Genomic DNA, 16,769 nt, shown 5'->3' with positions numbered 1-16,769 from the left:
ACCATCTTGCTATTTGTTTTCCATTTGTTCCATCTGTTCTTTGTTCTTCCTTGTCTCTTTTTCATGGCTTACTTTTGATTAATTTACACAATTCTATTTTATTTCCATGATTAGCTTATTATATATACCTCTTTTAAAAAATGTAGTGGTTGCCCCTGGGCTTTCAATGTACATCATTAATTAATAACAGTGTACTCCAAATACTATGCTGCCTTATTTAGAGTGCAATTCTTAAAATAGCATACTGCCAATGATGTAAATGATGTCATCCATGATACATTTATATATGCCATAAACCCTAATGCATAACTACTAGTTTTTCTTTAGACATTCAGTTATTTCCTGGAGCAAATACAAGTGAGGAAAAATGTTTTTTATATTTACCTGCACTTTAACTGCTCCTAGAATTCTTCATTTACACATATTTGTATAGATCCATGTTTCTGTCCAGTATCATATTCCTTTTGCCTAAAGATCTGTGGATTGTTTTTTTTCTTAATTTCCTGTGGTGTAGGTCTGCTGATATTAAATTCTCTTATTTTCATTCATTCATTCATTCACTCATTCTTTAGTCTCAAAAATTCTATTTCATTTTTGGAAGGTATTTCTAGAATTTCTATTTGACTATTTCTTACAGCTTATATCTTTTTTGTTAAATTCCATATCTGTTCAGGCCTGTTGACTATGTTTTCCACTATAATAATAATTTATTATTCATAAATGATAGTATTTAAAATTCCCTGTTTGATATTTCCAATGATTGGGTCATTTCTGCATCTGGTTCTGTTACTTGCTTTGTCTCTTGACAGTGGGTTCTTTTTTCTTGCTTGTGTCTCATATATTTTTTTTTTTTTGAATGCCAGTCATTGTGTGTAGCATAAGTAGGAACTGAGTCACATAATATTTATGCCTGGGAATGGGTATGCCTCTTCTGTTAGACCAGTAGTGTGGGAGGTTGTATCACTTTATGCAGTCTCTGAGCTGGTTTGATTTTTGCTGCTGCTACTGTCTCCTTCAGAGTTATCTCATGTTAATCTTGGGAGCTGTGCAGCCAGAGGTTTTTCCTCAATGTTCTTGTCCCACCTTCAGCTCTCAGCCTTCCCTTTGTGCTTGTATCTCAATTTTCTTAGCTCTTTCTCAGGGACAGATATGTGTTGCTTGTTATTTGGTACTTTCTAACCTTATGACAACAGTGGTAGGGGGATTCTCTGTTGTCCTGCTCCAGCTTCATTCTTAAGCAGGGTTGTCCCTGGCCTTAGAATTGGACGGTTGTCAATGATACTGCCCCTCACCATGTTTTCTTTTCTTATTTCATAAATAAACTTCTATTTTGGGGGCCTTAAAAAATAATTCATCAGAATGATTCCCTGTTTTGCCAGACAACTGAGTCCTTTCAGAGGTCTGACAGTTTTCTTATGATTTGAAAGGGAGCTCTATCTTTGTACTATTTGTGATATTTTCTCCCCACACCCTAAGAATCCTATTTTCTAAGATCTCCTCATATCACAAGGCTTGTGGTCTATAAACCACATACCCACCAGCCTCATGTACCTATAGGGAGTTGAAGGCTGGAGTCTAGAACAGACCCACAGATATTTTTTTTGCTTACAGCCTTTTTTAATACATAAGGTTGGACTATAACTGACTTTGTGCTACAGCAGCAGAGGTGAGTATTTGTAATAGAAGCCATATGGCCTACAAAGCCTAAATATTTGCTATCTGGTCCTTTATAGAAAGTTTGCTGACCCTGGTCTTAAAATTGTAGAGTATAGAAATTGCAGGAATTGTAGGCCCCAGGGTCTAGAAAGGTAGAGACTGGGTCTGAAGTGGCAATTAGGAGGTACCTAACCCAGAGGGCAACATGGAATAAGTCTGCTCCATGTTCTTTTTAGACTTATTTTTTTGAAATGAAACTTTTCCCACTCATTCACTCATTTGTTTTATGGCATGGTTCCCACCACCTCAATTACAACTACCTGGGAGTTCATTCATATCGTTCTTAAAATGTGGTTTTGAATTTAATAGATCTAGTTATATACTTCATTCAAATATATGTAATAGTTTAAAATTCCTGCCAATACTTTCCTTGTATAGTTACTTTTTAAAATTCAGAAGCCTGGGTATAATCTGATCAAAATTTCCAGTTTAGAAATAATGTCACAAATTTTTCCCTATACATGTTGGAAAGGAAGCAGGCAAGCAGAGTTCTCATTCATGCCTAAACCCCTCCTGCCAATTTATTTCAATTTGCTTTTCAGACAACGGCAGGAATGTCTTGCTTATGAATTTTCTTTTAATGAATCAATGTCTAACAAAAACATCAACAGATTTAGGTTACAAATAATGACCTCCTTTAACAGGCAGACATTAACACTACTTTTAAAAAACTGGATTGGAAATATCTACTGTAATCCCATTTTTCTTTCATCACTTAAAAAGAATTCAGGGTTTTAGCCAAAGCAGGTTTTCAAGTGTAACTTATATTTACATTCCTCTTAGTTCTACACTTTGCACAATAGCATGTAAAAATTGCTTCTCTGAGGTGAAAGCTTATTTATTCCTTGATAACTTACAGATATGTTGTATGCATATCTACATACACATATGTGTAAATATATATGTATATGTCTATATTTTATATGCATATAAACTTTGTCTATCACTTTATAGTTTTAAAAATCATGACTTCATGATTCAAATATAGACCAAACAAAAAAAATTTAAGAATCATCTTGTAATTTATATTTAGTTTATATTTTATGAGTTTGTATTACTCTCCCCATATTCTAAAGTTTGGCTCTCCTGAATGTCTTCATTTTTCTGTAAGTATATCAATCACCATCTCCCTTCTTTCACACACCCATCCAAGGGTGGAAAAGTGGAGATAATAAGCATATTAATTTTACCTCTATCTGTAGATTTTACATAGCAGTGTAATATCATATAATGTGCTCCCATAGAGTGGTCCTATACTCACTCCAACTCAGAAGAAGAAATTAAAATCAGTGTCAGGTTTCAAAAGCCAAAGATAGGAATTTAGAAGTCGGTTTGCAAAATCAAGAATAGCAACATTTAAGGCCAGAGTCAAAAGAAATATATGAAGAAAACACATAATCATGAAACCTTAGAACAAGAGTTAAAATACTAAGTTTTACAGTAATTTCAGAATAGGTTTGATGTTTACATTGTTTTGTTACCATGTGATAGGCAGAAAATCCCCCTTCCCTCCAATTAGAACAGATTCCTGGAAACTGTGAATATGTTACCTTACATGGCAAAAGGGACTTCATAGATGTAATTTAGTTAAGGAACTTGAGACAGCAAGATTTTCCTGGTTATCCTTGTGGGCCCAATCTAAGCACAAGTGTCCTTTAAAAGAGGGAGGCATAAGAAGAGAGTCAGAGGGAGATATGACTATAGAAGAATGGTCCAAACAATGCAACGTTGCTGGCTTTAAAGATGGAGGAAGGAGACCATCAGATAAAGAATGTTGACAGCCTCTAAAAGCTGGAAAAGGCAAGGAAACAAACTTCCCCTAGAGTCTTCTGAAAGGAATGCAGCACTGCTGACACCTTGGTATTAGCCCAAAGAGACACGTGTCAGACTTTTAACCTGCAGAATTGTAAAAAAAATTAGTGTGTTGTTTAAGCTACTAAGTTTGTGGTGATTTGTAACTGCAGTAGAAAAATCAATGCATTATAGTTATCACAACATTTATGTTTCACTGGTTTTGTTGTACATTAATAATTTTCTTAATTTTACTAGCTCCCTGTTCCTGTGTTTTCTATTTTGATTAAAATCTTAGCCTAAAGAACTGATTGAAAGTTTTTTTTTCTTTTTAGGAAAGGCCCTTTTGTGTGATTTTCTAGATCCTTCCATATATAAGAATAACTTCCAGTTACCCCTGTTCATAAACAGCAACTTGACAGTTCAAGTCACAATCGTTTATTTCTTTCACCCTCTAGATTGTTGTTAATGATCTTTCCCCTCTCTCTCTCTGCTAGACTATCCTTTTTTGTCTGTTTGTTCATTTTTGGTAGGAAATCTTTGTTTCCTGTCTATAACTTTTCTAATTCTTTTGCCTTGAAGACACAAATCTTTTTTAAGGAAACCTTTCTTCTTATTATTTATTGTTGTTTTCTCTATCTGCTCAGTTCTTTACTCCTTAGATTCCTATTTTGTATGTTACATCTCTCAGATCTGTTCTTTGGGTCTCTTATCTTTTCTCTCATTATTTTACTTCTTTTCCTAAATTTTGGGAGAATTCTTACACTTATTTTCCATAGTATTGATTTAATTTTATCTAACCTAATGTGTCCTGCCTCCATTGTGTTTTCATTTAGCAATCTTTTTTCATTTACAATCTCCCAAGACTGAACCAGCAAAAAATAGAAAATATGAATAGATCAATTACCAGTACTGAAATTGAATAAGTAATTAAAAAACTCCCAACAAGCAAAAGTCCAGGACCAGATGGCTTCACAGGTGAATTGTACCATAATTTAGAGAAGAGTTAACACCTATCATAAAACTATTCTAAAAAAATTGCAGAGGAAGGAAGACTTCCAAACTCATTCAGTGAGGTCACCATCACCCTGATACCAAAGCCAGATGAAGATGACACAGAAAAAGAAAATTACAGGCATATATCACTGATGAACACAGACACAAAAATCCTCAACAAAATACTAGCAAACTGACTCCAACGGTACATTAAAAAAAAATCATACACCATGATCAAGTGGGATTTATCCCAGGCATGCAAGGATTTTTCAATATCCACAAATCAATGTGATACACCATATTAACAAACTGAAGAAGACCATATGATCATCCCAATAGATGCAGGAAAAGGTTTTCATAAAATTCAACATCCATTTATGATAAAAACTCTTCAGAAAGTAGGTATAAAGGGAACATACTTCAACATAATAAAGGCCATATATATGAACCCACAGCTAACATCATACTCAATGGTGAAAAGCTGAAAGCATTTCCTCCAAGATCAGGAATGAGACAAGGATGCCCACTCTCACCACTTTTATTTGACATAGTTTTGGAAGTCCTAGCCATAGCAATCAGAGAAGAAAAAGAAATAAAGGGAATCCAAGTTGGAAAAGAAGTAAAACTGTCACTGTTTGCAGACAACATATTACTACTACACATAGAAAATCCTAAAGACTACTAGAAAACTATTAGAGCTCATCCATGAATTTGGTAAAGTTGCAGGATACAAAATTAATATACAGAAATCTGTTGCATTTCTATACACAATGAAATATGAGAAAGAGAAATTAAGGAAACAATCCCATTTACCACTGCATCAAAAAAGAATGAAATACCTAGGAATAAACCTACCTAAGGAGGCAAAAGACCTGTACTCCAAAAACTATAAGACGCTGATGAAAGAAATTGAAGATGACACAAACAGATGGAGAGATATATCATGTTCTTGGATTGGAAGAATCAATATTGTTAAAATGACTCTACTACCCAAGGCAATCTACAGATTCAATGCAATCCCTATCAAATTCCCAACGGCATTTTTCACAGAACTAGAACAAAAACTTTTTAAATTCATATGGAAGCAATCTTTTTATTTCTTTTAAACTACATTCAGGCCTTTCAGATCTTAGATTAGTCTCATTTCATGTTTGCTTCCTCTAACTTTATAAATGTAGTATCCTTTAAAGAACATGAGTTAGAGATTTTTCAAACTTCTGTATTCTTCATTCTCTTGTTTGCTCTGATCTCTCAGAGTAGATACCTACCATCTCTTAAATTCATCAATGTTTCTCTGTTTATTCACCCTAAATTCAAATCCTAACTCAGTTTCTCTCAGATAAACAAGCTTGGGCAAGTTAGTCTCTCTAAGCTCAGAGTCCTCATTTATAAAATATTCCTAATAATGGCATGTATGGGACCGGTCTGGAAGGCACCTGAGGCTGAGGCAGCAGCAGCAACAAACTTTACTTTTGGTTGAAGGTGTCCTTCTCTTCTTAGATATGGCAGCCAGAAATGTGCTGGAGTATTCTGCTCCAACCCTCATTTCTCCTGTATGCTAAACCTTGTCCACTTCCTCTTAATGCAAGGTGACCACGGCCAAATGCTAGCTCTCTGCCTGACTTGGTAGTCCACATCAAGTGTGTTTGTATGGGGGGTGGACGAGTGAGCATCACCAAGGCTTCCCCAGCTAATGTGCACACAGCCATATGGGGGTTTGCCTCCAGCCTTTGCCCCTACGAATTAGGGATGACCGTGTGGCACTGGGGTGGAGTGGGGGTAGGAGGATGTTGGAATCTCTTGTACTTATGTCATAACTTCATAGGTGGGGATTTACAAATTGTTCTTCCCTTTCTTAGCTACATTATGTCTGTACTTACCTTGCAGAAATTGCTCAAAGTTTCTGGGCATGAATACCTCATTCTCCTAATTTCCACTTGATAAGGCTTTCCCCATCCTAATATTCTACTTTCCATTTCACTAGTCAACTGGGAGGGAGGGTGCTAGATATGGATGCTCATATTAACGTTACAGAAAATCAGCTATTACTCTTGAAATAAGTTTTCTTTGTCAAGCTCAGCTTATACTCAATAAAGGGTTTACTGTTTAAAAATCATAATAAGCCAAACTTTTTCTAATGTTTGCTTTCACATTATGACAAAGCTGTAAATGTGAATCTTTTCCCATTTTTTTAAAGTTCTCAAATCTTATTTCTACTGCTTTAGAATCTATTTAAGGTCCAGTAGTTTCTAAAAATACTTTGCTCTATTAACCTAAAATGATCTAGCATTACTCTATTACAATAGCAATGAAAACTAAGCCAGGTTTTTATATCTATTGAATTTTTTGTATTTTCAGCTATAGCCCAATCCCCCTGTAAAGCTGTTCATCACATTCAATAGGTAGTTATATATAGTGGAAATGGAGTCCCTTGATGATATGAAGCAATCTAAAAGGCATAAAAAATACTTTCAAGGAGCTCTCTTTCCAATTGAGGTTAAACAGATGTTGAATATGTTTTCTGGTTTAATCACTGTCAGTACAGTGTGTTCAACTTTTTCCCATCTAGCTAAGAATGAAATTATCAGACTTTTAAATTTTCCCTTTTCTTTTTTTGTGGTACGCGGGCCTCTCACTGTTGTGGCCTCTCCCGTTGCGGAGCACAGGCTCCGGACACACAGCTCAGCAGCCATGGCTCAAGGGCCCAGCCTCTCTGCGGCATGTGGGATTTTCCCGGACCGGGGCATGAACCCGTGTCCCCTGCATCGGCAGGCAGACTCTCAACCACTGTGCCACCAGGGAAGCCCTAAATTTTCCCTTTTAAATCATTGGAGGTAATTGTTTTGTGATATGGAATTTTTATTTTAGATTATACATTGGTTTGCAAGATTTAATCAATTTTTTACATCTCTTAGTTCACTTTTTATGAATTTCCACTTAAACTGGAAGGATTAAAATAAGCTTTATTGCCAATTCCTTGTTAAAATCAATTATGTTTAGACTATCTAGAACAACACTATAAAACCATTTACAATTGCAAATACAAAGGCAATAAAAGCTTATGGAAGGGTTGGGGTGGGTCCTATTTGCTGCTCTAACAATAGTTGGGGGAAATCTCTAAGATTTACTTTAAAAAATTACAAAAAGTTATTTTCTGAGTTCTCCTGGAAAGACAGCATTTATGAGTGGTGGAAAGAGAGTAGGCATTCACCCAAGGATTAGGATTTAAGGCTTCCTGAGAGGAATTACCTCATTCGTACTATAAAAATATCTCTTCTCCTGACCTGCAGAGGAATATCTAAATTCTAGCATTAGTTATTTACTTACTTGACCTGTGGGCAGATCTTTATGTCCCTCACTCCCTCCCTTCCCATCTGTTCCCCTGTAGATAGATATAATCTGGAAGAGCAGATAGTGTTTAGCAAAGGCATTAGATATACTGAATAAACACCTATTGAATTGGATTATTTTGTTTTGTGTTCCTCTCTTAAAATACTCTTGGGAGAGTTGAGATGTTAAGTCTCTGTCACGGTGGTTACCAAAATTTACTGGACATAAAAATCATCTTGGATGCCTGTTAAAACGCAGATATCCAGCCCTGCCCCTTTGAGATTTTGATGCAGGTAATCCTTGACTGAAACCTCTTTGCAACATCTTAATATGAACTGGGTTTATTACTTTCCTCTGGGAAAAGTTGAGAGCTCCTGAATGGAACCAAGAAAGAACAGGGTAGGTGAGAACGTGAGTTTAACCACTGCCTTTCCCTCCCAGTCTCATTATTCAGAGACGTGGCTAAGAGAGTAAATTTTAGAGTAGATGTGAAAGCGTCTTTCTTTCACTTCTGTGATTAAGCACGTGGTGACCAACCACATAGCTTAGTAAGGTGGCCTTCTTCACTCCTTATACTCACTCCTTATACCTAAACAGTCAGCGAGTTGTCTGGTTTCCCTTACTCAGTGATGCTATAGTCTTTTCCTTATCTCCATGCCACCACCACTGCTTTTGTTTCTAGTCTTGGCACTGCTGCTAGACTATTGCAATGGAGTAGCCTGCTTGTGGTCTTGCCCTATCATCCCCAGTCCTCTCTGATGCATCAAACTGCTGATGAATCAGATTTCAAGAAAGCAGATCTGATTAAATCATTCTTCTGCTGTGAGTCCTTATAAAGATCTTCTCTAATTTCAGGATAAAATTTAAATGTCTGAGCCATCTGTGATGGAATACCTGCCTACTGATCCACTTCTCCACTGACCTCCAGCCACCCTAAACTATGTCCACATCCCTGGACAAAACTCATTTCTCCACATCCACAGACCTTGGCTTTCTGTCCTTCTCTTTGCCTGGAGCACCAAACACTCACCAAAGAACACTGACTAATATCTACTCATTCTCTAGAATCATAATCTGGCCATGATGGGTATCAGAGCAGGCCACCGCCAATATGCCACTTGGTGTACTGATTAGTTTAAATTAAAGTTACTTAAGAAACAGCCAATGCAAGAAGGATACTCTGACCCTCCTTTGCCCCCCTGAAAGAAGAAAATAAATCTCTCATGTGAGAGGTAACTTCCCTGTACCAGGAGGTACAGAGACATCCTTATCACCAGAGATGGGGAATTCAAATCTGAGAAGGCTGTATAAACAAACCTTGTTTCTTGCAATCCCAAAGTTATTTTTCTTGTCAATTCCTCCCAAATTTATTGTTTCTTGGTATAAAAGGTACCTGCTTTAGTCACTACTTTGAGTCATATACCTATAAGGCCTTTATACATATGAAATTAATTTTTCTCCTGTTAATATGCCTTGTGTCAATTTAATTATTAGACTAGCCAAAAGAACCAAGAAGGACAGGGGGAAATTTTCCCTTCCCCAATAGCCTCTAGATTAATACATCAAGGAAATTTCTATGTGAATTAAAAACTATGAACTTAATTCTCAAACCTTCATATGATTCTGTAATCAGAACAGCAAAGAAATATTGCTGCCTTTGGAAAATTTTTAGTGACTATACAAAATATTAACTCTAAGTCCTAGAATTACAAATTATTATTTCTCCTTTATGATATTCTATATGTTCTAAGTTCTATGGTCTAGATATTTACTAATTTTATGATAGAAAAAGTAATTCTTATAATTTTTTGATGAATGACTAACAGCACAAGAATCTGTCATTTCTATGTCACTTCTTTCATGGGGTTGCAAGTTCATCACACATATTCACTCATTTGTAATTTGACATGCTTCTCAGCTAGGTTGGGAACTGACTTATTCTCACTTTATAGGCATAAAGAGTAACTTGATAATAATACATCAGGGAACCCACGGGAGAGTGGTCCTAGGAATGTTTGCCCATCATCCTCTCAGCAAACCACTGGCAAAGTTTCTAGAAACTCAATCAGTTATCAAGTTACTACCATTTATTAAGCAAGCTGAGTGGTACAGGTCTCTGGATCAGGATATCCAGGGGTAAAGAGGTCTTTTCAAACTGCAGACATAGTCCCTGCCCATCCACGCTTATCCTCCCACATCACTTAGCAGAGACACCACAGTTAAAACTACATAACCCATTTAAAGTGTTCTAGGCAGTCACAGTTCCTGATTACAAACAATAGAAACAATACTGGCTAAATTGAGCAGAAAAGGAACACACTGGAAAGCTCTTGCATAGCTCACAGAACTCATCCAAAGTGTGAAGAACCAAACTCTGAAAAGAGAACACAGCAGATTCAGACTACAGCCATGATCTGCTTGGGCCACCAACTGTAAATCCTACAGTAGCTGCTTCACTGCCCTCTGCCTGCTCTCCAACACGGAGGGAGAACCAAACTCTCTCAGTGTCTGAGTGCCTTCAGGAGCCTAAATGCCCTGAAGTTGTGGACAGTGGGTGAGCTGAGTTCATATGCTCACCACCTCTATGAACAGGGAGCTGGGGATTCTCCTGAAACAGGAAATGAGTTCCAGCGCTAGACAGAATTAAAAGACAACAATGCTTGCCACACAAAGTACCATGCTGAAGCAACAAATGCAGGCATACAAACTGACAAACTGTAGCCCAGAGCCCAGGGAAAATGATGGCTTGTGATAGGATCTTCCCTCTGGGGTTGATCATCTGCTTAGAGAAGAGATGGTGAAGATGCTTGTGAAACTGTCTCAAGGAAGAATAAGGGATAACAGAAAAAAATAAAAAAGTAGGAAGGAATGAAGGAAATTTGAATGCCAAGAAATACAGAGAGAGAAGTGACCAAGGATAAAATGTAAAGAGATCTGAGATGTAGGAAGAAAGGTGCTGGAGGAAGGCATGTGAGGGCAAATGACCAAACAGAACCAACCCCCCCACACACACACACAAGTTGTAGATCCTTGCTCTCTATAGTCATACTATTATTAGGTTAATTAATGAAGATTCTAAGATCAGAGAATTAGTACTCCTCAGGACGCAATAGGTAGGCACTCAGTAATGCTTGTTAATATGGGGCAGGCTCATTGAATGCGGCGGCAGCTTTCCAGATTGCCATTTTCTCCTGCAGCAGATCTGGGCCTACGCTCCAGCAACCAGGTCTAAGGGACCTGCAGTTGGCATTAATCTTGGCACCACCTATTCTTGTGTGGGTGTCTTCCAGCATGGAAAGGTGGAAATAATTGCCAATGATCAGGGGAACCGAACTACCACAAGCTATGTCGCCTTTACTGATACCGAACGATTGATCGGTGATGCTGCAAAGAACCAAGTTGCAATGAATCTCACCAACACAGTTTTTGATGGCAAACACCTCACTGGACGAAGACTTGATGATGCTGTTGTCCAGTGTGATATGAAGCATTGGCCCTTCATGGTGGTGAATGATGCAAGCAGGCCTAAGGTTCGAGTAGAATACAAGGGAGAGACAGAAAGTTTCTATCCAGAGGAGGTGTCATCCATGGTTTTGACAAAGATGAAGGAAATGTCAGAAGCCTACCTTGGGAAGACTGTTACCAATGCTGTTGTCACAGTACCCTCTTACTTTAATGATTCTCAGCATCAGGCTACCAAAGATGCTGGAATTATTGCTGCGTTCAATGTACTTAGAATCATCAATGAGTCAACTGCTGCTGCTATTGCCTATGGCTTAGACAAAAAGGTCGGAGCAGAAAGAAATGTGCTGATGTTTGATTTAGGTGGTGACACTTTTTTTTTTGTTTTTTGTTTGTTTGTTTGTTTTGTGGTACACAGGCCTCTCACTGTTGTGGCCTCTCCTGTTGCGGAGCACAGTCTCTGGACGCGCAGGCTCAGCGGCCATGGCTCACGGGCCCAGCCACTCCGCGGCATGTGGGATCTTCCCAGACCGGGGCACGAACCCATGTCCCCTGCATCGGCAGGCAGACTCTCAACCACTGCGCCACCAGGGAAGCCCTAGGTGGTGACACTTTTGATGTGTCAATTCTCACTATTGAGGATAGAATCTTTGAGGTCAAATCTACAGATACCCACTTAGGTGGAGAAGACTTTGACAACCAAATGGTCAACCATTTCATTGCAGAGTTCAAGCACAAGAAGGACATCAGTGAGAACAAGAGGGCTGTCCGTCGCCTTCATACTGCTTATGAGCATGCTAGGTGCACTCTCTCTTCCAGCACCCAGGCCAGTACTGAGATTGATTACCTCTATGAAGGAATTGACTTCTATACCTCAATTACCCATGCCCGATTTGAAGAACTGAATGCTGACCTGTTCCGTGACACCCTGGACCCTGTGGAGAAAGCCCTTCAGGATGCCAAGCTAGACAAGTCTCAGATCCAAGATATTGTCCTGGTGGGTAGTTCAACCCACATCCCCAAGATTCTGAAACTTCTACAGGACTTCTTCAATGGGAAAGAACTGAATAAGAGCATCAACCCTGATGAGGCTGCTGCTTATGGTGCAGCTGTCCAGGCAGCCATTTTATCTGGAGACAAATCTGAAAATGTTCAAGACTTGCTGCTGTTGGATGTCACTCCTCTTTCCCTTGGAACTGAAACTGCTGGTGGAGTCATGACTGTCCTCATCAAGCGCACCACCACCATTCCCACCAAGCAGACGCAGATGCAGACCTTCACAGCCTACTCTGACAACCAGCTCAGTGTACTCATTCAGGTTTATGAAGGTGAGCGTGCCATGACCAAGGATAACAACTTGCTTGGCAAGTTTGAACTCACAGGCATACCTCCTTCCCCCCATGGTGTTGCTCAGATTGAAGTCACTTTTGATACTGATGCCAATGGCATCCTCAATATCTCTGCTGTGGGTAAGAGCACAGGAAAAGAGAACAAGATTACCATCACTAATGACAAGGGCCATTTGAGCAAGGAAGACATTGAACGCGTGGCTCAGGAAGCAGAGAAGTACAAAACTGAAGATGAGAAGCAGCGGGATAAGGTGTCTTCAAAGAATTCTCTTGAATCCTATGCTTTCAACGTGAAAGCTACTGTTGAGGATGAGAAACTTCAAGGCAAGATTAGTGATGAGGACAAACAGAAGATTCTTGATAAGTGTAATGCAATAATCAACTGGCTTGATAAGAACCAGACTGCAGAGAAGGAAGAATCTGAACATCAGCAGAAGGAGCTGGAAAAAGTCTGCAACGCCATCATTACCAAGCTGTACCAGAGTGAAGGAGGCATGCCAGGAGGAATGCCCAGGGGCTTCCCTGGTGGTGGAGCTCCTCCACCTGGTGGTGTCTCCTCTGGGCCCACCATCGAAGAGGTTGATTAAGTCAGCCTAGCATAGGTTTAGCATTGTTCCACAAAACACTGAAGGACCCAAATTTGTAGCAAATTCCATGGCAGTTTTAAAGTTGAGCTGTTATAGTAAACTGGGCATTCTTGATACTTGAACATGGAATGTGTGCACAGGGAAAGAAAATAACATTGAACTTCACAAGCACTGTATTATAAGTGGAAAATACAATGTCTTAAATAAAACTGTATTTAAAATTGGCACCATAAAAAAGGGGGCAATTCATAAATATTAGTTATGTAAACATGCTACCCATTAAATAATAACAAACTCTATTAGCTATTTGGGTTTTTTTTTTTTTTTAATTTCTTTATTATTCTTATTTTTGGCTGCATTGGGCCTTCGTCGCTTCATGTGAGCTCTCTCTAGTTGTGGCAGGCCACTCCTCGCTGTGGTGCACGGGCCTCTCACTGCAGCGGCCTCCCTCATTGCGGAGCATGGGCTCCAGGTGCCCGGGCTTCAGTAGTTGTGGCACGCGGGCTCAGCAGCTGTGGCTCGCGGGCTCCAGAGCGCAGGCTCAGCAGTTGTGGAGCACGGGCCCAGCTACTCCACGGCACGTGGGATCCTCCCGGACCAGGGCTCGAACCTCTGTCCCCTGCACTAGCAGGCGGATTCCCAACCACTGCGCCACCAAGGAAGTCCTAGTTATTTGTTATTAAAGGATCAGGATAACCTCCTTTACCTAAAGTCAACTATTTAAAGATATGAATCATCTCTACAGAAATACCTTCAGGGAACAACTAGATTAGTGTCTGATTGAAAAACTAGCCAAGCGGACACATAAAACTCACCATCACCGACATGCGGTGAATAAAAAAATAAAAAAGCCTTAGCAGAGCTGGAGTAACAAGTCAGCAAGGTTGAACACTAAGGCCTCTGCAGAGTGGCAAGGGTGACTCTAGGAGCAAAGGAGTGTTTTCTAGATACACAATGTAACTTTAAGAAAGGCAGATCTACCTTGGGATTGGTTTTAAAAAGAGAGTTGCATTTCAGAATCTCATATACTCTATCTCTGGTGAGGTATTAACAAGAACAACAGAAGCAGACACCACTGACTAGCTTCTCATTACGCCGTGTCCTGTGCTAAGCATAACCTCATTTAGTCTCACAAAACCCCTGTGGGTTAAGATCATGAGGGCTTCCTTTTACCACTGAGGAAACCAAAGCATAGAGGGGCCAAGTCTTGTCTAGTAAACTAATATGTGTTGAATACCTGTGACATGGTAGACATATCGCTGGGGCTTTGCATTACTCTGTATTTAGTAACCAGAAAGGAATGGATTCAAATACAGGTTTTTCCACTCAAAGCCCATATTTGTTCCACCGCTTGGTAGAATATCAACAATCACTTTTCACTCAGAAGGCTCCTGACAGAAAAGAGGAAGAATTAATACAAAGTGATGATGGGAGGGCAAGGGTATGGCTTATTTGTAACTGGCCAGACAAGAGAGAGGGCAGGTCACTGTGTCAGCTTTCAGGTTACCAAAGATAAACAGAGAATTAAGAAGTGAGCAGTGTGGCTGGCCCCTGAGTAGGGATTTATATGATGAGCGTAATGTGTGTCTGTGTGTGCGCCAGCATGCAAGTGTGCATATACACATAGTATCGCTTAAGTGAACAATAGGCATCCTCTCACATTACTGCTTTACTAGATAGAATTTAAGCACAGTACAGTATAGTGCTCCCACTTACCTGCAGGGGATACGTTCCAAGACCCCCAGTGGATGCCTGAAACAGAGGATAGCACCCAACCATATTTTACTGTGTATTTTCCTATACATACCTATGATCAAGTTTATTTATAAATTAGGCACAGTAAGAGATTAACAACAATAACTAATAATAAAATAGAAAAAATATAACAATATACTATAATAAAAGTTGTGTGAATGTGGTCTCTCCCTCAAAATATTTGAATGTACAAGTTTAAGGCTATTTCCATCTTAACTAAGTACTCATCACACATTGTGGCTATAACTTTTGCATTTTGAGGTGTGACAGCAAAACTAGCATGAATTTCTCTTCCCTTCTTCACAATTTTATGGATAGAAGATTCTTTTTTATTTTAATTTTATTTATTTATTTTGGCCGTGTCAGGTCTTAGTTGCGGCACCTGGGACCTCTGTTGAGGCATGCGGGATCTGTCATTGAGACGCTCAGGCTTCTCTCAGTTCTGGTGTGTGGGTTTTCTCTTCTCTAGTTGTGGCACGCAGGCTCCAGGGTGCATGGGCTCTGTAGTTTGTGGCACACAGGCTCTAGTTGAGGCACACGAGCTCAGTAGTTGTGGCACACAGGCTTAGTTGCTCCACGGCATGTGGGATCTTAGTTCCCTGACCAGGGATCGAATCTGCATCCCCTGCATATTAAAGCAGATTCTTTACCACTGGACCACCAGGGAAGTCCTAAGAAAATTCATTCTTGAAGTAGATCTTAGCAACCTCTGCAAACAATTTTTTTTTCTTTCCTTATTAAGGTTAGAACTTTCACCTTTTCACTTAGAGGAAGCACTTTACTATGGCTTCTCCTTGGCTTATCTGAATTGCCAGCATCACTACTCTTGAGGCCATTATTTTGTAAAATAATGATGACTTGAACACAAGTACTGGGATACCAAAAATAAGTGGAGAACTAAGGAGTATGCAGTGTATCCCCTGAGGAGGCATTTGTGTGACAGTCCATCTGATAACCAAGACGGCTACTAAGTGACCAACAGGCAGGATATACTGGATAAAGGGGTGATTCTTGTCTGGGTGGGATGGATAAGGACAGTGCGAGATATCATCACACTACTAAGAACAGCACACAATTTAAAACTTATGAATCATTTATTTCTGGTACTTTCCATTCAATATTTTCAGACCTTGGTTGACCAAACCTGGTAACTCAAACTGCAGAAAGAGAAACCACAAATAAGAGGGGACTACAATAGCTAATACATGACAGAGGAGTGATAATAACAATAATAATAGAGGAATAATTTTTAACTGTAATGTCAAAACACATAGGTTTTCCATATTCTTTCATGGAATGTACCACATGTATTGTTACTAATAATAAAGTGCTAAAACCTAATTGAATAATTTAGTTTTCTTCTTAAATCAGAGCAGATACAAGGTTATACCTATAATATGGCTCTCTCTGGGTTTGGTCAGTCTGAGTTTAGTCAGAAAAACAGAGCCCCTGCAATTATTCTAGGAATAAAGGATTCAATATAGAAATTAAGGTTTATACAAATGTGGTAGGAACTGGACAGTTGTAGGCACTGGAACAAAGAAACAATCACTAGTGATTTCAAAGCCCTGGAATGGCTGGGAAAGTTGGGCTTGTGGTCAGTCTAAGAATATGTCATGTCTGGCCACCTGGACTGCAAAGAGGGAGCTGGTGGGAAAGTCTCTGATGCTGCTTCATCTGGTGGCTTCCCAGGATAATGGTTTTCTCTTTCCTTTCTCCCTTTGCCTCTCAAACCTTCCACAAGTACCTTTCTTCAGCAAGCTAGCCTGAAACCAGACAGGAA

The 16,769-nt window shown here is 39.3% G+C and overlaps 1 protein-coding gene across 1 annotated transcript; it reads left to right on the top strand.

The window, feature by feature from the left end:
* The first annotated feature begins 11,064 nt into the window (after window positions 1–11,064).
* Window positions 11,065–13,231, top strand: LOC132494647 (heat shock cognate 71 kDa protein-like). Its single transcript, XM_060105800.1, has 3 exons — window positions 11,065–11,244; window positions 11,299–11,658; window positions 11,898–13,231. Exons 1-3 carry the CDS (start codon window positions 11,238–11,240, stop codon window positions 13,229–13,231), a joined length of 1,701 nt encoding a protein of 566 aa, XP_059961783.1. The 5' UTR covers window positions 11,065–11,237.
* Window positions 13,232–16,769: the final 3,538 nt, after the last annotated feature.

The sequence above is a fragment of the Mesoplodon densirostris genome, chromosome 8 (assembly GCF_025265405.1).
Source record: "Mesoplodon densirostris isolate mMesDen1 chromosome 8, mMesDen1 primary haplotype, whole genome shotgun sequence".
NCBI classification, from domain to species: domain Eukaryota; kingdom Metazoa; phylum Chordata; class Mammalia; order Artiodactyla; family Ziphiidae; genus Mesoplodon; species Mesoplodon densirostris.
Note: the sequence above shows the minus strand (reverse complement) of the source record. Positions and strands in the feature narration are given on the sequence as shown.